This window comes from Meriones unguiculatus, chromosome 7, assembly GCF_030254825.1.
Source record: "Meriones unguiculatus strain TT.TT164.6M chromosome 7, Bangor_MerUng_6.1, whole genome shotgun sequence".
NCBI lineage: Eukaryota > Metazoa > Chordata > Mammalia > Rodentia > Muridae > Meriones > Meriones unguiculatus.
This window is the reverse complement of record NC_083355.1, coordinates 113,643,838-113,667,805: the sequence shown is the minus strand read 5'-3', so window position 1 is coordinate 113,667,805 and position 23,968 is coordinate 113,643,838. Positions and strand designations below refer to the sequence as shown.

The 23,968-nt window shown below is 48.1% G+C and overlaps 1 protein-coding gene across 3 annotated transcripts in view; it reads right to left on the bottom strand.

The window, feature by feature from the left end:
• Positions 1-23,968, bottom strand: part of Wdr25 (WD repeat domain 25) — a 131,079-nt gene that overhangs the window by 17,885 nt on the left and 89,226 nt on the right. For 2 of the 3 annotated variants that reach the window (XM_021642584.2, XM_060388169.1), the window contains exon 4: positions 20,337-20,467. The exons of the other annotated variant lie outside the window; for it this stretch is intronic. In XM_021642584.2, the coding sequence (XP_021498259.2) occupies positions 20,337-20,467 (131 nt within the window). The remainder of the gene's footprint in view (positions 1-20,336; positions 20,468-23,968) is intronic. 3 annotated transcript variants of the gene reach the window in all.

The following is a 23,968-nucleotide window of genomic DNA, read 5'->3' as shown; positions in this document are numbered from 1 at the left end:
CCGACCAAATGGTTAGGCCCTGATTTGAACAGGGCAACTATTTAAGGCAAATTATGAGGCTATAGGGAAATCTGAACTCAGACTAGATATTTGATGGTATTAAGGAATTACTGCTCAAGTCTTACAAGGGATAATGGTATTATGATAATTTTGAAGTCCTTAAAAAAAAGAAAAATGAAACAAAAGTATTTACAAATGAAATGGATGTCTGAGCCTTGCTTCTAAATGACCGGGTGCAAGGGTAGAGGGGAGGCTGTAGGGGATGGGTGGCCACCAGCTCACAGACACTTGCAGGAATGACCCGGTGCGAGGGGAGAAGGGAGGCTGTAGGGGATGGGTGGGATTGGAATGGAACAAGGCTGGCCGCCAGCTCACAGCCACTGGGAGGAATGCTGGTGGTGCAAGGCCATTAAGCAGCTTCTCTACTTTGGTGGATATTTAAATTTTTCAGTAATGAAAAGTTTCTTTAAAGTGCTCTGCAGGGAGGAATTAGCTCCACAAATGTTCATTCTACCTCTCATCAGCTGGGCCTGAATAATAGGCAGGGTGGGGACAGCTGAAATCAGGCGGTAGGTGGAGAAAAGACAATTAAGATCGCGTGGTACAGCTGTGGCAGCGCACGTCTGTCCCCCTGCCCACAGGATCCACAGCCTTCTGATGTTGGGTGTGCCCAGTGTTGCGTAAGCAAACCTGGAGCTCAGCTGTTCTCCTACCTAGGTGCCGGCCGGTTTCTATAGAAACCACCAGAGAGATGCTATTCCAGAGAGCACGGCACATCTCCACTGGCCTCATGGCTCCTCGCCACTCTGCACACTTGCCCGTCAGCATCTGAGAGCCGGCCTATCAAAGAGCCCTCGCCGCTCACTTTTAAAATAGGTACAGCTCATTATAAAGCACCTGCTCTCAAATGTTTCCAAGGAAACAGAGGCCCCAAGACACCCCTCTCTAAATTCATTAGCATTTAACACTGCCTAATGAGGCTTAAAGATGGCGCACTTTAATAACCATATGCTGGGAGGGCACCTTCCCCTTCACACCTAGGTGTGACTGATGAGCTGCCTGGCTCCCTGGGGACAAGCTGAGAGCACTCTAGGATATGTGAGGAGGTCCCCATATCCAAAGCCCCTTTTGGAGTGTTTGGCTTTGGGTCACAATCCACAAATAGTGGGGATGGAGGCCCTGCCCTGATCATTTCCAACCACTGGCCTGACATGCTTTCCCAAACTTTCTCTGAATGAGGATGCTCACATGCACCTACGCACACACACACACACACACACACACACTCTCTCTCTCACACACACAAACACACAGAAGTAATATGGTCTCTAGCCACACAACCCTTTACCATACACTCTCTTACATATGATATCCTTGCTTGACACTATCCTTAGGCCTAAAATACACTAATGTGACTTGTTACCTGGAAAACTCCTATGCATACTTTAAAAACCCTAAATGGAATTATATGAAATCACTAGCTCATCCCTTTGAGATCTGTCATCTCCATGGCACGGCCCCCAAAGACAACATGGTGGAACCAGTTTCCTCCCTAATAGTGACATCAGGACCTGGTAGAGATGAACCTCCATCCTCCTCCATTCCACGGTCAGTTTGCCCTTCTTTGTTTGAAGGCCCCCATAAGGAGGAGCCTAAACTGACAGGACTGGGGCAGAAGTGCAGTAGGCCATAAGGTATGGCCCCCAGGAGTCCCCCCAGTCTGAGGAAGGAGCTGACCACATGAAGGTCTCAGCTGAGCCTTCTAGCTGAACACCAGGGTTCTGCTTCCCACAGGCCACATCACGGGGCTCAGCTTCTTCCTGCTGGTGGGGGAAAGGAAAATAAAGAACTGAGAACATCAGCTGGCAAGGACTCTCAGCCCACTAGCCTGGGAGAACAGTGACACTAGCCTCCAGCACCCAGTGTGAGAGGGAGAACAAAGCCAGGAGAGCCCGGGGGGCCTCCAGTGGCTCCTCCTGCCCCCACCGGCTTCCTGCGTGAACCTGTCAATATAGCCCAAGGAGCTGTCCTGCCAGAGGTCCCAAGGCCCTGGACTTGGAAGGAGTGGGAGCAGATGAAAAGAGAAGCCTGGCCCTGATCCTACCATGGCCACCATGGGGGCCCCAGTGGCTCCTTCCCCAGAGTGAATGTCACGGCCAGACTTCCACGTGGAGTTGACCGCTCCTGGGGCCCCGTGTACTACAACCCACATGGCTGACACTGAGGATTCCACCTCAGCTTCTTTCCATGCGGCCCGAATGCCCACACTCGGCAATAATTAATTATCTTTTGCCTTTTAAAAATTAATCAAAGGTGCAGGAGAATGTTGAGCCTGTGCTGGCCGTGCATTGCCCTGGGTGATGATCACCCCTGTGCTGCCGGCACAGATGCTTGGCATTTCAGTCAGGGTGCACCCTGCTGCAGGAACACATCTACCCTGCTGTTAGCAAGCTGAAAACCTTGCGACCCCAGGAGCTCACAGAGGGCTGGGTCTGAGCAACCAACACCTACTGTGTGCCATACGTATTGCCCGCAATCCTCGTGGGTATCCTGGGAAGTCAAGGTTAGTACCCTCACTGTGCAGACAATTGTGATTCAGAGAGGTGGTGTCACCTGCCCAGGACCACACAGCCAGCTGGAGGCCGGGCAACTGCCTTGACGAATCTGCAGCCTGATACCCGACGCCACGCTTCACGGTAATAGCTGCTCAACTAGTGCTTCCTGGTGTGACTGCCACCAGATTCCCCCAGGGCAGAAAAGAAAGCAGCATGCCGGCCACTGTGAAATTTCAAAGTGCGGACACAGAACACGAGAGAAAGGGACTGAACAGAAAGAGCCGATGGCACACGCGTCGTGTTGGCAGTCCTCTCAAGTGCAACACTGCTTTTCCTCACATCACAGTGGAGCCTTGAACCAAGAGCAGCTTCCAGCAGTGCTGCTCCCCAGTCCCCAGCCCTAGAGAACTCAGACTGGGTGCTGCAGCCACAGGCCAGCCCTTCAGGTGTTCCCAGCCCTGGAAAGCAACACAGTGAAGGGCACAGAGGTCCGCCAGCCCGCACAGGGCGGGTAGAGGGCACAGACACGACAGAGTGCATGTACCTCAGCCATCATCGAATGTAGAGGCCACCAATCCAGGAACCCCTTAGGACACCAAGGGGAGGGATCTCTCTTGGGTGAGGCCCGGGCTTCTCCGCCTGCCTCATTTTCCCCCAACAACTATCACGTACACTTCTATAACTTCCAAAGCCAGGGCACCTGGGCACAAGAGCCTGAGATAAGCCGGCCTGACTAACAGGCTAGTGAACTGGAGACAGGGACATTTCTAGGGACAAGCAGACCCTAGATGACACAAACTGTAAAGGGACAGAACTAAGAATGAGTGGGACACATCCATTTACCCACAGAACCTCCTGCACCCACATGCCTGAGCATTTGTGGCATATGCCAGGGAGATGTAGGTTTTATGATTCATGCAGAGGGCAGCAGCAATGGCCCAGGGTTCTCTGGGTGAAGGTAGGGACAGGCAGGCTGCGGGACCCACTTTCGAATGCTGACCACACAGGAAGCAAGTCTCCCATCATCTTCAGGCTCCCTCTATCTCCCCACTCAATGCTTATTACTGATGTTTATGCCCTGACACCAAGATCTGACTTCCTTATTTGTCTGGCTTGCTGTCTGAATTCCTAGGATTTGCCGGAGTAACAAGAAAAGGGCAGGAGGAGGCATAAGATATCAGGAAATTCAGACCTGGATGTGCTGGACACAAGACCCACAAGGGGAAAAAGGCAACCTCCCCTGGCCTTGCTACCTTACTTTCTGCCTGCTTCATCCTGGGATTCTGAACCTAGATCCCTCCTTGGTCGCCCTACATAGCCCTTCTCTCTGCACCAGCTCCTGTCCAGACAGAACTCTGGGCCTACACAGCTTCACAGTACCCCAAACAAGCAAAATGATGACTGAGCCTATGGCACAGGCGGGCAGCTGTCCTTCGGCTACCAGGCTATCCAGGGCTACCCAGACTTAGCACACACACACATGTGTCTCACCAGTGCCCCACCTGAGGAGTTAGATGCTCACCTTCGTGTTATAGTAGAGAAAACACAGAAATATAAATACCCACAACAAAGGACTGATTAAGTACATCATGCGTACTAGATAAGCATTAAAAATTACAGCATCCAAAAGTCTTTTAACAATATGGGAAATGCTAATTATATGATATTAAGCTGGGGAAATCACATTAAAATGCAAATGCATGTGCCCAAAGAGCTGCAGTGGAGGGTGCCAGCCATTGGTAGGAGGCAGCCATTGGAGGAGGGGGCCAGTCATTGGTGGGGGGCAGCCATTGGAGGAGGAGGCCAGATGGCTGAACTGAGCTCTGGCAGGCATCTTTCTCTTCATACCACTGGGGTCATCATGACCACCTAGAGGTCACAACTCCCCTGCCCACCCATATCTTTCCTGGTCCTGGCCATACATGGGCTGCTAATACCTCTCCAATCTAAGTCACTCTAAGTCACAGGGGACCTTAGCACACCCTCTCTATATAGTTCATGGCCCCCTCATATCAAGAGACAGCAGAGAAAGAGATGGAGCCACTGCCAGCCCAAATGGCATCTTTTGGAGGAGAAGAGGAGACCAGAGAGAATAATGGGTAAATATGATCAAAGTTCATTATACACATGCACAAAATATTATAATGAAACCCATGTTTTGTATAAAATATGTTAATAATTACATATAAATAATTTACATAAAGAAAATAGAAACAGGAGCCCTTCTGTGGAACTCATGGCCAGCACATGGCCATAGTTTGAATATTGGAGCCCTCAAGTGTCCTTTGGCCGGGCATCTGTGTGTGATGGACAGCCTGCATGAACTCACACTGTTCCACAGGAGAAAAGTGTGAGGGCTTGGGTGGGGTCAGAGACTAACTAACCCTAAAGCTGCCACAGAAGTCGCTGGACTGGGCCAGCGCCTAAGGGAACAGCGCTGCCACAGGCACAGGCACAGCCTCTTTGAGTCTTGTAAACCAGGGAGAAATGGTGCACACATCAGGAGCTCAGCAAATGCTCCGTGAGCAAGTACATGAGATGAAACATTACGATGAGGTATTAAATAGTACCTTATTTTAAAAAACAATTTCAAAGTTCTGGCTAAGAGCCAAGCAGTGTGCTTGGCTGGGGGTTGGGGTGTGCTAAAGGCAAGCCCTCGCTGCCTCTGTCTGAATGTGTGTGGAGTGCAGACTCTACATGACTACAGGCTAGACGTAGCATGTCCTCTCAGCAGGGCCAATGGAAGCTCAGTCTTCCCATGGGACCCGCTGAGAAGTGGCCGTCGGCTCTCTGTGGGTGAGGAAAGGCTGCACCAGACAGCATGTCTCCTGACAGATACGGGGACACCCACATGTAGAGCCACACAGGCATCAACATCTCTGGAACAGGGCTCTGAACTGCGAACACAGAGTCAGGATCTGCAGAGTTCCAGCGTGGATTCACAGTGCAGATTCACCATCAGTGGCTGAACCAGCACAGAAACAAGGTTCCTGGAATTTCTAATCTAGTGATAGGCAAAAACCTCAGGACAGCTACAGTCAGGCTGTGGAAGGAGTAGCTGGAGATTTGGTGGGAGTGAGGGGCTTTGGAAAGGGACCCACAATGCAGCTGACATCTAACCAAAAGAGGCCAAGTGGAAGAAGTGGGCTAAGAACAGGCCTGGAGCTGTGGAACCGGCAAGCAAACAGCCCAATGCCACTGTCCCAGCCAGAGAAAAGACATAGGCACTTGCTGAGGATGGAAAGTAAGCAGAAGCAGGGGTACAGGACACAGGGGCAGAGATTTAGTGCTGGGACACAGGCCTTCCTCTCTCCCTTCCTCCTTTCTTTCCTTCTCTCCTTCTTCCTTCCTTCCTTTGCCCCTCTCCTTTTCTCTGTGCCTTTTTCTCTTGCTTCCTTCCTTCTTTCCTTTTTCGTATTCTCTAGAAGCTTTGGCTCAACAGCAGAACCTCAGTGGAACTGTAATTGCTGCTTCCAAAACTATAAGGAAAAAAAAAAAAAAAAAGACAGAGCCAAAGGAGAAACAAATCACACAACTACAGCTAGAGTCCCCAAGGCTCAAATCAACGCACTTCCTCCAACCATTAAAACAGCAAATGCAGAAAAACCCCGCAAGGATGCAGACAAGAAGCCCCCATGTGCCAGTCTGACCCCAGTACACTGGTGTGCCCCTCTGCCCAACAAAGGCAAGCAAGCGTGACTTCTGAGCACGTGCCAACCAGTCAGTACACCCCACTCTGGGCGAGGAGAGCAGCCCTAACAAACCAGAGGACAGGCACCACACAACCTAGGCTTCCAACTGCAGCAGAATTAGGTTAGAAGTTAATAACAGAAGGATATCTGGAGAATCTCTTCGTGTTTAGAAATTAAATAATATAATTCTAAACCCATATGTCAAAGAGGATGTCAGAATAAAATTAGAAAACTTTTAAATTGAATTAAAACAGCATATTTTATTTGTATCAGGCAGAAGATGAACCTGGGTATCATTTAGCTGTTTCCATAAAAAGACACATCTAATGACCTCACTTGCCTGCTTATTAGGAAAAAAGCAGGTGAAAACAAAGCAATAAGATAAAGAAACTCAAAATTAGAGCAGAAATCAATGAAGTTGGAAAGAGAAAAGCAATGAAGAAAATCAATACCTCAAAGAGATTGATAAATCTCTAGCCACAGTGGTCAAGGGGAATGACATGAAAGCCATAGTCAGAAACGAACAGGAGGTACCGTGACGAAGTCTGAAGACATCATGGACTTTAAAGGATATTATGAACAAGTTTATTATGAACTAAGCACATTTCATAGCTTAGTTGAGATGAGACTTTTTCTTGTGACTCAGAAACTGCTCTGTAAGTTCACTCATGAAGAAAGGCAAGCTCTGAATAACCATCTGCCCAACCTCTAAGAAACCAAACAAGACACTGTTCTGCGTCCACAGGGTGGAGCACAGAGGAGCTCTGCGCCCACAGGGTGGAGCACGGAGGAGCTCTGCGCCCACAGGGGTGGGGCACGGAGGAGCACGGAGGAGCACTGCAACCACAGGGGTGGGGCACGGAGGAGCACTACACCCACAAGAGTGGAGCACAGAGGAGCACTGCACCCACAAGAGTGGAGCACGGAGGAGCACTGCACCCACAAGAGTGGAGCACGGAGAAACACTGCACCCACAAGAGTGGAGCACAGAGGAACACTACAACCACGGAGGTGGGGCATGGGGGAGCACTACACCAACAGAGGTAGAGCATGGAGGAGCACTGCACCCACGGGGGTGGAGCATGGAGGAACACACCACGACTCAGCAAGCACAGTCTGAAGATTAAAGCTTTGGGGTCCAGTCACCAGCAGCACAGTGTTCTGTGTTACCTCCGGGACTTTTTCCAGGTCACAGTGAAGGACAAGAAGGATCTCCCACAACTCTGGAAGGCACTTCAAAGTCTGAAGTGTTTGCGTGCCACATTTGAAAATTTCACACCTGGCCACACATGATGTGCTGTGGTCAAAATGCAAGCACATTAAAAAATGGCATATAAAATGAACTTCAAGCCATGTACATGAAACATAAACAAAATGTAATTTAGATCATTATGCATATGAAAATAGCCTAAAATCTAAAAGAATCACAAATCCAAAACCAGTCTGGTCCAAAGCATCTGGGATAAATGCACACTGAAATACTGTGAGCATTCTGCCCTTACGGAGGTCTGCCCTCTGGAGGACTGTTAGCAGAGCCCAAGACACTGAGCTTATCAAAGCCTAACTGATGTGCAGAAAAGGCGTGGCCACTCCCAGATGCCTTTGGTGTGGAAGGAGAACACACAGTTCTTCTACTTAGGGAAGAAAGTAGCCGATCCAGCCCATTCTGGCCACCCTCTCCATCTCAAAGGTAGAGCACTGAGACAGGTGGGGTTCAGGAGAGACACAGCTCGCTAGAAGCCTGGCATAGCACTAAAGAGCACTACCTCCCCACCACAGACAGCTTGCACCACAGTACTGGAGTCCTACCGCAGAGCTGCTCCCCTAGCATGCCTGGCAGGCAGGTAGGCATGATGAGGCACACCAAAGACAAGTCAGGACCAGAAGGGGCAGAGCAATAGGAGATGTGAGGGGTGCTGGGATTGACTGGGAATGAGAAAAAGCTGTGGCCGCCATGCTATGGGCTCTAGTGAAGCGTGTGACATGGGCAAAACAGAGCACCACAGGCAGAATGGCAGAGTCCCAGAAAAGGTGCCAAAACAGAAATGAAGGATTCCTCTGAAAGGCTTGTTAGTACACTGGGGATGGCTGAGGATTTATAAAAAGCAAAAGGGAGAGAGACGGAGAAAACCCCCAGAAGAGACTGGGATGACCGTAACACACAGGCAGGAGTGTAGTATAAGGGTGGGCAGCTCTAGCAGTCTAGATACCCAGCACCCACAATAAAAAGCAGCTGGCACAGCCACTCACCTGTAGTCCAGCACTGAGGAGGCAGGGGCAGGGAGTCCCAGAGTGACCTCGCCAGCTACAATATGGTCAGATCCAAGCTCTCACCTCAGTAAGCAGAATAAACAGCAACTAAAAAGACCCCCAATATCAACTTCTGGCCTCCATGAGCACACAAACACACAGACACACACACAAACACACACACACACAAAACTAAATCTGTAATGAATGACAGAACTGAGAAAAACAAAATACTTAGGATGGTAATACATAAGAACTTCCACAATCAGTGACAGGCAGTACACGGCAGGTTCAAAAGCCACAGGAAACACAAAATGGATAAAAGTGTGAGGGAAATGGACAAAAATATAACGCAGCTATATCTAGGCACAGCATTTTAAACTATAGAACACTGGAGAGGAAGAAAATACCCTGTCAGCAGCCAGACAACAGAAAGCCCTATTTACCAAGAAGCAAAGCTCAGAACCACAGCCAGGCTCCTCTCAGGAGTCACGCAGAGAAAAAGGCAGAGCAGCTAAGGGGCTGAGCAGAAGAAACCAGCAGCCGAGAATTCTGTACTGGGCAAATTTAGCCTTGAAAAGTGGATAAGGGCCAGGGAGAGAGCTCAGTGGGTAGGAGTGCTTGCTGCACAAACCAGACGACCTGGGTTCAATCCCAGAACCCACAGTAAAAGGAGAAAAACAACCCATGAAGTTGTCTCCTGACTTCCCAAGCATACTGTGGCACACACGCATGCCCACATCATCATCATAAACTATTAAAAGTGTTAGAAAAATAAACACATTTTATTTAAAAAAAAAAAAAAAAAAAAAAACTTCACAAACTTGAATGAATTTATTTCCCACAGGCCTGACTTATAAAAATGTTAAAAGATATTCTGTAGAAAAAAAGAAAGTGATAGAAGCAAGGAGCTCAGATGTATATTTCAAAAGAGGAAGAAAGAGGGAGAGGGGCTGGCAAAGATGGGTCAATGCCTTTGCACTTGCTGCTAACCCTGGAAACCTGGGTTCACTGCCCGGAACCCCCTGAGTCCCATAAGTTATTCTCTGACATACACCCCCCAAAGAGAGAGAGAGAGGGAGCGAGGGAGAGAGATACACAGAGACACACACACAAAATAGATAAATCTGAGAAGGAAAGGAGCTAGAACGGTGGCCCAGCAGTTAAAAGCATCTGCCGCTCTCGAGAAGGACCTCAGTTCACTTCCCAGCATTCTGTAACTTCAGTTCCAGTGAATCCAATACCCTTTTCTGGCCTCTGAATGCACACACAGAGACACATAGATGAGAGAGAAAGAGACACATCCACACAGCATATACTGACACCAAAACACACACACATTTGAAATAAAAACAAATTTTAAAAAAGAAAGAAGGCTGGGCATGGTGGTTAACACCTTTAATCACAACAGTCAGGAGGCAGTAGAGGCAGGAGGATCTCTGTGAGTTGGGAGGCCAGCCTGATCTACAGAGCGAGTTCCAGAAGAGCTAGGGCTATATAGTGAGACCCTGTGAAAGAAAGAAAGAAAGGAAGGAAGGAAGGAAGGAAGGAAGGAAGGAAGGAAGGAAGGAAGGAAAAAAGAAAGAAAGAAAGAAAGAAAGAAAGAAAGAAAGAAAGAAAGAAAGAAAGAAAGAAAGAAAGGGTTGGTGTGCTGCTGTAAGGTATCGCTTCTAACACAGAACAGGGGACTTGTGGCTCACTGTGGGGGTCGCAGACACAGGCCACAGTGCAGGGTTTCTAAATGCACAGCCACTAAAAAGTATTCAAAGTCTAGCACGTGCTGAACTCCAGCTGTATCACCTTTGTGCCACTTGGTCCTGAACACACATGAGTGCCAGCACACTGCAAGGCACTGACCAACACTGCCTGCAATACCTTGGCTCCAATTCTAGGATATTACCTTTTGAAGCATGGGGGTTTTACTGTATATAAAACTTTTCTATCCTTATATAAATGCAATGGTTAAAACAACAGAAAACAAAGACTTGGCTAACTTTCCTGCTATCACTCTTCAGCATGTCAGTATTAAGTCAGTACAATGTGGGAATGTATCAGAATGTCTGACTTAAAAGTGAACTGCTGCCAGAGTTGCTAACTGGAGTTCCATAAAGATCATTAAGTCACCTAAAGAAGCTAATCAAGAAGGAGGACTCTGGGTAAGATGCTCAACCCTTATTCAGAAGGGCGAAGAGGATGGACATCAGAAGAGGAAGAAAACAGAGAACAGGACAGGGAAGGAAGGACGGAAGGGGGGAGGGAGGTGAGAGAAAGAAAAAAGAAAGAAAAGGTAGATGGTATCCGGGGAATGACACCTGCAGCTGTCCTCTGGCTTCCACACATGTACACTTGCACACTCACACATGTGCACAAACATGCAAAAGAGCACACACATGCACACAGCAATCAATAAATGGATTTTGGCTTGAGTTTGGGGCAGATTTTCTAGTAAACATACTTCTGTAATTTTATACTTCCTGTTTATGCAAAGCAGTATTCTCAGCACTGACAAGTTTAAAACCAGACTATCCATCAACTGAAAAATGAAGGAAAAAAAAAAAAAGAAAAATGATGAAGATGCTATGTCCTTCAGTATCAAATAATCTGACAAGACTTAATGCTTTGTATAAAAACACAGATTTCTGTTCATCTTTAATAATGGTATGTACATAAATTATGCACATATCAAAGAACTGTTAAAATAAATTTCCTTATGATTTAGTACCAGTGTTTGGTTTACAGACTTATTTTATATATCTAGATACCTGGAATTCCACAAAAATTTCTTGGGCAAAAGTAGCTACAAGTGGAAAAAGTCAAAGAAGCCCTCTTATAAAGCACTCACTCAGCATAGGCTAAGAAGATGGTTCAAGGGGTAGGTAACAGTACTTGTTAGGCAACCATTAAGACCTGAGTTCAAATCCCCAACCCCATATAAAACTCTCATGTGGTTTGTACCTAACTCCAGAACTGGGTGGGGTGGAGAGACAGAAGGACAGCTGGGCTTCTTGGCTGCTGACTTAATTCTCTGTTCAATGTGAAAGCCTGTCTCAGAGGATAAAGTGGCGAGTGATAGAGCAGGACACCTGGAGCCTTCCTCTGCCCTCTGTGTACACATGTTCACGCACACGCAAATAAATATTTACAAACAAAGGAAAACACTAAAGTGCTCACCATGCCTTTGGAGTCCTACACTATCACTGGAAAGTGGGTTTAGTGTAGCAAATTCCACAGCAACCATCCAAAAGCATGAGAAGTAAAACCAGTGTGCAAAGGGAGCAGCAAACAGACAGAACTGTACAAATGCTCAACTAAAACCAGAGAAGGAGGCATGTTTGGTGGCACAGGCCTGTATCCACAACTGGCCGCCTAGAGGCAGGGGGATCAGGAATTCAAGAGGACCTACAGAGTGGCCAAACCGCTCATGTTACAAACAAAGAAAACATTTATCTCACAGTAACCAAAAGAAAGTGGAAATCCCTCTCTTCACAGATGATCAGGGGAAGCCAAGTTCTCCGAGCATGCACAGCAAGCCTTACAGTGCAAGAAACTAGTAACAAAGTATTAAAATGCAGAAGGCAAAACTGACAGGCCTGCAGCCCTAAGAGGGATAAAGCCATGTCACAGTTGGGGCTGTCAACTCTGCCTACAAAAATGGACAGACCCATGAAGAGGAGCACAGTTGCAAGCCCAACACTTTGAAAGGGAGGCATGAGGTGGTTTTAAGTGCAATGCCAACATGGGCTACAGAGTGAGAGCCTGTCTCTTTAAAAAAAAAGAAACTGAACAAATGAAAAAGAAATATGTCCAGCAAGGAGAAAATCAATAAGGACACTAGTGAGCTCAACAGGACTTATAACTGACAGCTAGAGACAGGAGTTGGCCTGGGTTACAGGGCCTGGGGATAGAGGCCAGGCTGCTACAGGCACCGGGCTCCTTTTATAAGTGATGAAAATGTTCACAACTGACTGAGGGGATGGTCACTGTGCTGGAAGCACACCAAAAAACCACTGTGCTAGCATTTTAAGTGAGTTGGATGGTATGTGAATAAAGCTGTCACCAAAAGATTATCATGTATTTAAAGTATATTCAGATAAAATAAAAATAACTTGAACGGCAAGCCAGCAAGTTCGGGACACTGCTAGGCATGGGAAGGAAGTCATGCAAAGGTAGAGAATCTATATTTAAAATTTTTAAGAACCTCAGGGTGAGAAACATTGGGCACAGCATAGTTTTCCTCAGTGGCAAATGTTTGGTATAGGATACACAAATTAGAAATCTATTCACAATGTACTTATGGAATCACTACGTATTAAAGAACCAGGTATCTAGTCTCTGCTCTCCATACTCAAGTTTCCTAGTGAGCAGGGGCTCATGATGATGCTAGGATACTGGCCTTTGGCCTCATTGGCAGCTCACCCAATGAAACAGACTCTGGAGAAAAAAAGCAGGTGCAGGTTTTAGAGATTCAGGGCTCTGGGAACTAACTGCCCTCCTCTACACAGTGTCTGGGACTTCTAGGGGCACTCCAGCCACTTGTGAAGGCAACCAGGGGGGCTGATATCACATCAGACATCTTAAGGCACAGATGCCTGTGTTCAGCAGTGGGCTTTACTCTGCAGGCCAAATCCTTTCAAGGCTGTGTCACATCACGCCCTTGGGACAACACCTGGTATCTGGTAGGGGCTCAGAAAACATCTGTGACATTGACAAATGAAATGTTTCCTCTTCCTGCACTAGAGAAAGAGAAAGTTAACAGCTGGCTTCAGATCTGAGCGCCCCCCCCCCCATCCCCATGGCTGCCTACCCTGCCTTTCTCTCTAGACTACAGGCAGCAGACTCGCCCTTACAGGATGGTTAAGGTAATGCTTTCTGGCCTGAGGTTGTACTGGAGATGGTGCCAGCTCCCCTCCCAGAATGACTAGGACAGAGAGAGGTATAAAGCAGAGTGGATGACCACATCCACAGTCTGATGACAGAGGCTTGAGGGGTACCCAGAGCCTCACCCACCTCCACTGACAGGTGAGGAACTGGGGTTCCAGAAAAGGCCAAGCATACCCCAAGTACTGGCTGCATGCCTTCCTCTCCCCACATCCCTAGCTTTGTCCATCTCCTAGTCTCGTCTGCATTAGAAAGTTTGCAGCAAAGCTTAGTCAGAACTAAGAGAGGACAAAGAGTCCGGATAAAAAGGCGTTTTAATATAAAACAGATGAAAGAGACGAATGGAAAGTAATCAAAACCTCATTAGGGCAAATAAGCAACCTGCCTACAGTGTCACCAGAACTGATGGCATAGAGCACAGCGTGGGCGAAGCTGGGTCTCCAACAGCTGCCATCAGGGAGGCAAAGGCACAAGAAACTCTGGCCATCCCGCCTAGGCCTCTGACCTAGCACCCACACTGAGGCCTCAAGGCTATGTCAGTGGGAGTTTTCAAACATCCCAGTGATGGCCACCCATACGGGAAAGAACGGCAGGCTGCTTCTGGACGCTTCCACTCATTGGACCCGGGGGCTCAGTGCAACCCCACTCAGCATACACCATCCCTTCCTAGGGAGAAAGTTCTCCCTGGAGAAGGCTGCCTACAGCACGGGCCAGAAATGAAATCAAGTGGACTGTGCCTCTGCCTGAATGCCAACCGGCCAGGTTAATTACTCGGAATCTTTCCATTAGTCTTGATTAGAGCTATTAGTCATTCTTTAAAAGTTTTTCTCTCCCAGAGCCTACTATGTGCTCAGTACAGTGCTAGATGCTAGGAATACAGCAGCAAGAGGCCCAATCCCAGCCTCAGAGGAGGCTCCCTTCTCCTGGGATACTTAAAGGCAAAGGGCTATTGATGATAAAAAGTCTGGCTGAGGGTCCATAAGGCTGAGAGCTAGCCACGGCCCCATTGTCACCTGTTATGGTGCATGCCACAGGGGACCTGGCACATAGTTCCAGAAGGGAGTCAAAAAGCCAATTCAAGAAGCCCAAATGGCCCTTGAAACTTAAGAAAGAAGGAAGAATGTAGAACAAGCATGAGATATTGATGATCCGTGTCAAAGCAGAACAAGGGTATACTGAGCAAAAGTGAGCTTTCCTGGCAGAGCTGATATTTTCGGGAGAATCCCAGATTGGGTGGGAGTCAGGGGTTCAGAGGAACAGCGGTGGCAAGCAGCAGAGACACAGCAAGTCTGACCACATCTCAGCTGTCTCTTTCAAGGGTAGAGGAGGAGACAGATTCAAAGGGGCTCAGCCCCTTGCCTGCCCAGCATCCACACGCAGGAAGGGAAAGGAACTGGGCCAGAATCCAGCCTCCCCAGTTCTGGGAGACATTCGTCCTAGATTCTTCAGGAGGGCTCCAGTTCCCTGCCTTGACTGAGACGGTTCCATAGTCTCATCTATCCTTGCAAAAAGACAGTCTGCTAAATACAGAATATGACTTCCAAGCTTCCACTGGGCCTTTCTTAACAAATTTGATACAAAGGGGGGGGGGGTTGATTGCTTTTTCTAACTTTTGCCTCAAAACACAATGAACTTGAGTGTGACCACCACACAACACAGCACTTGTGGGCCCTGAGAGCTGGGTCTATGTCTGTTTTCTGTCAACTCTATGTCAACTCCACCACACAGGGCTCAGGGCCAGGGTATCACCAGACTAGAAACTAGGAGGCTAGCAGCTGTTAACCCACCAGAAGCCAGGAGCCGAAGAAGCCCAACCTTGGCCAAGAACCACGGAGCCCAGTGTACACAGAACCTTATCCCACACAGGACCTCCTTAGTTCTCCCCCTGCCATCATTCTGAACTGCAGATTGTCTTCACATCTCATTGTTGAAGAGGCCTCTTCCTCTACATGCATCCCAAAGCAACCACCAACAAGGCCACATGGCCTTGGGCGCCTGATCTGGCTCAGGCTTATTGGAAGATATGGTGTAGAGAAGGAGAGATGATGGGACCTGAAGATGAAGAAGCCTGTGGGTGTACGAAGAGGTCAGAAACTGCCACAGTCGCTGAGAAAGGCCACAGGTGGTGTGGACCCACAGGTGAAGGCCCAGGGTGCTCACATAATGGAAGCCAGGGACTACTGGGTTCAGAGGTCCTTCCAGACTGGCTTCCCAAAAGTTTCCACTCCCATCTCCTGCTGTGTCCTCTGGAGCCTGCTGACTGCAGAATCCTCCCCACCACAGGGGACTATGGAGGCAAAATTTACATCCCAATGAGGGCTGGAGCTCTCCTCCAGGGGGCAAACTTGAGAACCCTGCTCTACCCACAATCCCTGCCACACAGATGGGGAACTGTGCATCATAGCAGGTTTGCCTGTTTTGCCTTGGATCACCCAGGTGAGTGAGTAGGGAAAGGAGGATGTGAACCTAAATAACCCACAGCTCAAGCCCCTGGCTCTAGAGAGAGGGGCGCCCACAGCACTATGACAGTCAGACTAAGGGCTCCCTTAGTGTGTGGAGTTCTAAACAACGGCACTCCCAGAGCAGATGCTAGGAGGAAGCAGCCACATAATGTGGCCCCAGCAGCATCCGGCCAGCTTAGTTTGGCTGGCTCATGTGGAGTACATCCTGCAGATGCTGGGAGTGAAGCCAAGCACTTTGCCATGATGAGATGGACTCCAGTCAGCAGGCCATGGCAGAGAGATCAGCCAAGAAAAGGAGGAAGAGAGCCAAGCAGCCCATTTCCCATAATGAACTGGGCTGGGCTGGACCAGGTCAAAATTCCAACGTTTGATATTTTGCTGAGTTTAAGGATTCAGAAAACCTGCTCATCGGCATGCAGCTTCAAAGTTATATGTCAACAACTCATCAGATCCTGTGCCTGAGGTCCTCTGGTGAGGCTGCTGACCCACAGTAGTCCAGCAGTGACGGGTTTCAGACTCTTGATCCTGATGGCAGAAGCCTGCCCCTTGCCTGCAGAATTTGAGTTTTTAGTCTTGAGTTTAAGGACCTAAATCCCCAGCGAGGAAAAGCTCCTAAAACAAAGATGCCACTATGGTGGCTTGCATGACAAAGCAAACCTTAATAGTCCGCTGAGAGAAAACAAGAAAAATGACCCAAACACTGCTGGCTGAAGAACCATTCAGAAATAAACATCCTCTGAGCAAGTGGTTTCTGTGAGAACGCGTGGAGCAGGACCAGGTATGGGGAGGTGGGATCCCCACTTTGTCAGTAGCCCACAAAGATTAGCCTCAACAGTTATCAGAGTCAGGTCTCTCTATGCCCAGGGTCAGCCAGACTGTATGTATTTAAGGCTCCTTGGGCTGTATAGTCTCAACTCTGTCACTGTAGTATGAAAGTAGCCACAGAGGGGACATAAATAAAAGCATATGGCTATGTTTGAATAAAACTTTATTTTAAAAAAATGAGTGAGCTAAAGAAGTCCTTTTTTTCTGATTCCCTCTACATAGAAACCTATCACATGATGTTCTGGGCACAGGAACTAAGCCAAAGAAATGTCACTGAAACTTGATCTCAAGCAGAACCCTTTTAAGCTCCATAAAAACAAAACAAAACAAAACAAAACAAAAACCCAAAAACAAAAAGAGTCAAGAGTATAAAAAGAAAAGTAAGACCAAACTGTCTCTGTAATAAGAAGAAACCAGGAGGTGCTGGGCGCAGCGGAAGGAAAACACCCAAATACCACCCTGTCCCTCTGGCTGGCTGGCTAACTGGCCACGCCCCTGAATTGCCTGTCATAAGACTACACATTGCTATCCCATAAGCACACCTTTCCCAGATGGTGACAACACAGGGAAGCTCGGATTGACTGTGAGCCAAGGTCTGTGTCCCTCCTGCTTCTGCCTGCAGTGTCCACTGCAAGCCTGACATAACAATCAGAAAAGAGCCACACCGCTGGGCATGAAGGCAAAGGCAGGCATCTCTGTGAGTCTGAGGCCAGCCTGGTCGACACAGGAAGTTCCAGCCAGCCAAGACTACACAGTGAGACCTTCTCTCAAACAAAAGAGAGACAGAAACAGAGAGAGGAGAGGGCCACACTGCTGACTGCAGGCTTCAGCACCAGGGACAGAGCCTCTGCGCCCGCATTCGGAGGGGAAATCAGCGGCAGTGTCAGAACAGGAAAGAGTGTTGTCCCAGGAGCCCAGCTGATGCAAACAGAGCCACTGTGCCCCACTCTGCGTGACCCTGTGTGGGAGGACTGTTGGTGAAGAGGAAGTAAAAACAAACACTGCACAGATCCCTTCACCCACGTTATTAGCTTGGGAGAGACTCGCAAACGTGCCGAGAGCAGCAACAGCAACATCTGCTTCTAATTGCTTCTCCCCAGAACTCGTCAGCTGGCGTCTGCCCCGGGAGGAAAGCTGGTATTTGCAACAAGCTCTTAAATCAGATGGCATCCATAGTGAGTAATTTCTTACGTGTTTGGACTTTGAGGCTAAAAACACAGAGTGCACCTTTACAGGAGAGCTGGGCCATACAATGGTCCCATGCCAAGGGGCTACTTACAAGGTTTTGTGGTTTTTTTTTTTTTTTTTTTGGTTTTTTTTTTTTTTTTTTTTTTTTTACAGTTTTTCAAGACAGGATTTTTCTGTATAGCTCTGGCTGTCCTTGAACTCACTCTGTAGACCAAGCTGGTCTTGAACTTAAAGGTCTACCTGCCTCTGCCGCTGGGATTAAAGGTGTGCACCACCGGACTGAGCTGCAAGTTCTTGATTTACATACCACTCTCAAATGTTTCCTTCTAGTCATTATGTATTTGTGTCCTAAACAGGACATGTGCCAATGTATTCAAAAATTCCACTGTGTCTGTTAGCTTATGCGTAATATTCCTCTTTCCCAAATATTTTTGCAAAAAGTTTCTTTTGCCAAAGAAAAGTGGTGTTTTGAAAGTGTATGGAGCCATATTGCCACTCAGGCAGCACCTCAGGGAAGAGACCCACCAAGCATCCTGAAGCAAGGGTCTGTTTTCAGGTTCTGCTCAGGAGGCCATGGATCTTCCACAGCCTGCAGGGCACCACCTTCCTGGAATATAAGCCTGGTGCAGTGTGGATATGGATATAGAACGAGTATGTCCCCCTCGTGCTGCAGACCCTACAAGACTGGTCCCCTTGCTGATGAAGTGGACGAGGATACTGCCTGCTGCCCCACACCTCTTCCTTCCCTAATTATTAGCTTCCATGCAAGCAGAACACAGGCACAGGGATGTCATAGGCTGTGCCTCTATCTGCCTAGGAGGAAATGAAAGCAGCCAGAATCCCCAAGCCCCTCAGTCACAGGTAGGCCCATGTCTCCTCTTCTGAGAAGCTTCCCACATACCTCTCCTCCTCAGCCATTGCTACCAGCACAGAGCCCTCCCTCAGTTCTGTTCTCCAATCTTCATGGGCCCATGGCACTGAGTCCTGCTCACTAACTTCCATGGCCCCACAGCACTAGTTCTGACTGGACAACCCTCCTCTGGCAGACAAGCAAACAAGCATAATCTCTTCCCCTTTCCCCTCTCAAAAACTCATGTTTGGTGGAGAGGGATGGGCAAATACAAGAACATGAAAAATTCACACTGTGCCGGGTGATAGCAAAAGCTATGGAGAGAAATAACATGGCAGAGGGGGCAAGTGAACTGGAGGAGGGTGATGGGCTGGGGAAGCAGCACTGGAGCGACGTTCCCCCTGAAAACATGCTCTCTAGAGAACTGGAGGAGCAGCAGTGCATGGGCTTACAGGCAGAAATGGGCACGTACGTTCTGGGAAGGGCAGAGTGTGGCAGGGCTGGGCTGCTGAGAAGGGCCTTAAGGGGGATTATTTCAGCTTTGTGGATCATGGACTTTCAGTTCAACTAAGACAGGAACCTGGAGATTCTGCCTGAGGACAGAGTCCATCTGACTTAGATCACCCTGCTGCTGCTGCTGCCCCACACCTCTTCCTTGTGCAGAAGGACTGCAAGGGCCAGCAGCAAGAGTCAGCCAACAGGAGCCTCCAGCTCTTCTAGTGCAGTGACAGCCCAGGCCAGCCACACAGCAGTGGACAGGTAACAGAAGGGATGATGGTGTGAAGGCAGAAACATGCCCACTGTGCTGGTGATTACGGTGGGGGTTCAATGGGAAGGGCGGAGGCAGGGCTGCCGCTGGTGTTTGGGACCCAAATCAGAGTCACCATGTGTGAAGAGACAAAGACAATTAGAGCAGCAGGCTGCAGCAGGGCAGGAGTGGAAGACCCCCAGATTTTAAGCCTCCTGGGGCCAACACTTCCTCCAGGAAGCCCTGTCTTAACAAGCTGAAAGCACTGTGCTGCTCAGCACATGTACATGTGTCCACACAGAACGTTCTCCACAGAGGAGCTATCTCCCGAAGAACTCCAGGCTCACTCCGAGGGTACTCACACAGAGGGTACTCAACAAACCTGTACTGTGATGTTTTAATGTCTATCAACTCAAAACTTTTCTCTAAATCCTCTCAAAATGGCACTCGGACCTCATTAAACATGGAGCCAAAACTACCCTGCCTCAAATATGCAGGTTCTGGCCTGCCCCTACTTATTCACCTCATGAAGGAAAGGCTCCCACAGGAAGGCACTGGGTAGATGGCTTAGTCAGTAAAGAGTTTGTCTCGAACACATAACTCCCTTAACTCTATCTCCAGGACCCATAGCAGGTGTACTGGTATGAGATTGCACTGTCATTGCTGGAGAGGTGGGGTCAGGCAGATCCCTGGGGCTCTCTGGCTAAGCCAGCCTCCCCTAATCAGCAAGGCCTTGGACCCAGTGAGATTCTGTCTCAAACACAAGGTGACAGCTCCTGAATAACCCAAGGTCAATCTCTGTCACACAGACACAGACACAGACACACACACACACACACACACACACACACCACATGTGAAAGGCCAGCCTCAGAAGAAGGGTGTCACCTTGCCAGTCCTTGTGTCCCAGGCTTTGATTTCAGAGCTGAAGCCGCCACATAAAAAGACGTTGTGATCTTTTGGATAGAATTTCACGGTGGTGATTCTGAAGTCACTCTGTCCACTAAATACTTGGGTTCCTGCAACACAGACAGACAAGGAAGAGTAAAAGCATACTCAGATCACAAGTATTTTAATGCAGAGATGTTCAGACAGCTCAGCAGGGCCCTAGGTGGCCCAGTGTGGTCCTTTAGAAATATAGCAAGGTTCGCTTTCATTTCCTGTTGAATCCCCTACCCCGAGACCCAGGGCTAGTGCGGGCAGCCGACCCCAGGACTCTGTGTGTGTATTATCTCATTTAAATCACACACCAACTAGCCCTAACAAGCTGAAACAGGCTGCTTAGGTAACACAGGAGATTGTTTATGCAGGAGTGTAAAAATCTACAAGCAGAGCTGACAGAGCTGGGATTTATTTCAGGAGCCATCTTCCAATCCTTATAAAAAATAAAGATGGGCTTGTTAGAGTGCAGCAGGTGTGGCTGACCTGACATGCTGGGCCACAAATCGCACAGCCCAGCCACAGAATGGACATCAGCTGTAGCTCACTGGGGTCTCGCTAGCTCTACGGGACTCCAGACAGCCCTGGTCATTTCTTCTATCATCGCAAGCAGTTGTCAAGTCCCTGTGTGCACTGTGGTAAATAACTGGCACATGCAGACACATACAGGCTGGGCAACAGCTGTCGCTGTGGTTTTCCAGGGATGAGCAATAGAAACTTCAGAAGTTTCCATCACCCAGGGCGGTTAAAGCCAGCACGCCCTCCACTGCCCAGTATGCCCCGTGTAGCCCACAGCAGTGATGTGATTCTCATCTGTCATGCTTAATTTGCCCAAACGTGAACCAACAAATCAGACTAGCTTTAAGAAGCACCTCACAGGGAAGTACCTGGGTTTGGCTCCTGACATATCTCTAGGGGCCAGGTTCACGCACCAAGGACAGCACCTGCCACTTGCCAATAACTCGGAGGAGGCTTCCCACAGAGATAGTACCGGTACTTTCTTGGCCAAGAAGGGAAATCTTGGCTGCCTCTGGCTACCAGGGCTCTTTCACTGACCCAGGGCAAGGCAGAGCAGGGCACAGCAGCTGACAGCCCAGGAGCTAGGAAAACAGCTGTCAGGAAAATGCTTGCCATACAAGCACAAGGACCTGAGTTTAACTCCAAAACACACATACAGAGACTGAGCTTGGTGGCGCATGCTTGCAACCCCAGTACCAATCAGGGAGAGAGCTGAAGACAGGCAGATCCTAAGGCTTGCTTGTGAGACAGCCCTAGATCCCAGTGAGAGACCCTGTCTCAAAACACAAGGTGGAAGGCTCCCAATGGCACCCAAAGCTGACCACTGGCTCCCACCCACACATACGTATGCATGCACAAAGCTGGTGGCAAACACAGTGATAAAATGTCAAGACCAGTGTGTCTGCGTCTAAGCCCTGGAAGGCTGTGTTTGCTCATTCTGGGCAGAAAGCACTCCCTGATGGCTTCCTCTGTCTGCTGACCCCATACACTGAGTAAGAACCCAGCCAGCTCCATCTCATGCGGTAAGGAAATGAAACTCATCAATCACGGCTTATAAGAGTCGCAGAGGGGCAACACAGATCCAATGGCCAGAGCCACTGTCTCCAAGCCTACCCCACCTAGGACCTAAGCAGATGTCACTGTCATGCAGTGATTTGTTTATGAGTGACAAAATGCACCAATGTTCCAATATAGCATAGACATGGTTTTTAAAGACTTCTTTTTTACAAATTGTGTATTTGTGTGTAATTGTGAGTGTGTGTGTGTGTGTGTGTGTGTGTGTGTTTGTTTGAGTGTATGCCATGTGCATGCAGGTGTGAGCATAGGCCAGAAGAGGGAGTTGAGTTCCCTGGAGCTGGAGTTACAAGCAGCTGCTTGATATGGGCACTGGTCCTCTGAAAGAAGAGCATGTGCTCTTAACCACTGGGCCAACTCTCCAATTCCACTATCAGTATATTTTAAAATAGGTATCTTACAAAATGAGGCAAAAATAAAGTAGCTAATTTTAAATATATCTTAATATGCCGTGTATTAAGAGCACTGAGCAGCTTTTCTTTTTTTTTTTTTAATTTGGGGTGAATGTGCACGTGCCACAGCACACAGAGGTAAGTGGACACATGCAGGGGTTGGGTCTCTCCTTCAGCTATGTGTGTCCCCATCCAAGAGACTAAACTTGGTTCATCAGGCTTTGGCACAGGTGCCTTTAGCTAAACCGTCCCGCCAGCCCACATTCATAACTTCCTTGAAATCATAAAAACTACATGAGCTATAGCTATGGTGCTTTTAGTGGGAGCAACAGAACCAATATGCCTTCTCTTATCTAAATGCAGATGGCATCCAGTGACCCGGGGCTTGAAAGCCATCCAACTGTAGTTTCCGTTTATCCACTGAACTCAATGAGGCTGACAGAGACACCTCCTGGGGATGGGCCAGGATGCAGGATGCTGTCCACTGACCACACAGGAGACATTCTCCACTTCCAGCTTCCAATGACACAAAGGACTTAGCTCCCACTACCTCTGGCAAATACCAGCCCCTGCAACTACCAGAAGGCGCTATTCCTGTATTCTTATGTTTTTAACAACTCAGTTCAAAGTTGGATGAAATGTTCATATAAAGGGTTTTATTAAAGCCTCAGAAAACCACTGGTCTGAAGGTCATGGTGCAGACACTAGCTGGTTTATTTTTGTGTCCGTCCCTCCTTTTGATGCTGGGAACTGACCTCAGGGCCTTAAACATGCTAGATGAGCATTCTCCCACTGAGCTACACTCCTCATCCAAAGAAAAGTCTTCAATAGATGACACAAATCATTTTTGGCAACACCAAAACTAAATGAATAGATTTGTTTTCAGGTACCAGGGCATACTTGATAATAAAACTGTGCTTAATATGTCCAAGGTCCTTTGTCCAAATGCCAGCACAAAAACAAAACAAAACAAACAAACAAACAAACAAAAACCAGTCTGTTTCAAATCATTCTCTCAAGAGCGAAAAAATAGTAATTATTAATTTTTAAATGGGAGGGGCAGGGAGATGTCTCAGAATGTAGAGTGTAAAGTGCTTGTCATATCAGCATTAGGATTTGAGTCCAGTTCGCCAACACCAACACAAAAAGTTCAGAATGGCAGCATATTCACAAAATCCTGGTGCTAGGGATGGGGGAAGGGGTAGAAATGTGGGGTTCCCTGGGTTCACTGGCCAGCCAGCCTAGCTGAATCAGGGGGCTCTAGGTTCAGTGAGAGACAATGTCTCAAAAATCAAGGTAAAAAACAAATGAGAAAATGTCAGTATCAGCCTCTAGCCTCTATATACATACATCTGTATACACACACACACACACACACACACACACACACACACACACATAGCAAAAGAGTCTTGCTGTATAACCCATAAATACTCCCACTGAACTTTTAATGTTCCTGATTCAGTCTCCTTTGCATAGACAAACCCAGCCTGGGCAAAACTTGTTTTGTTTCTACTTTCGTTTTGTTGGATTTTGAGACAAAAGTCTCATTCTGCTGCTCAGGCTGGAATAGAACTCTGTATGTAGCTGACCTCT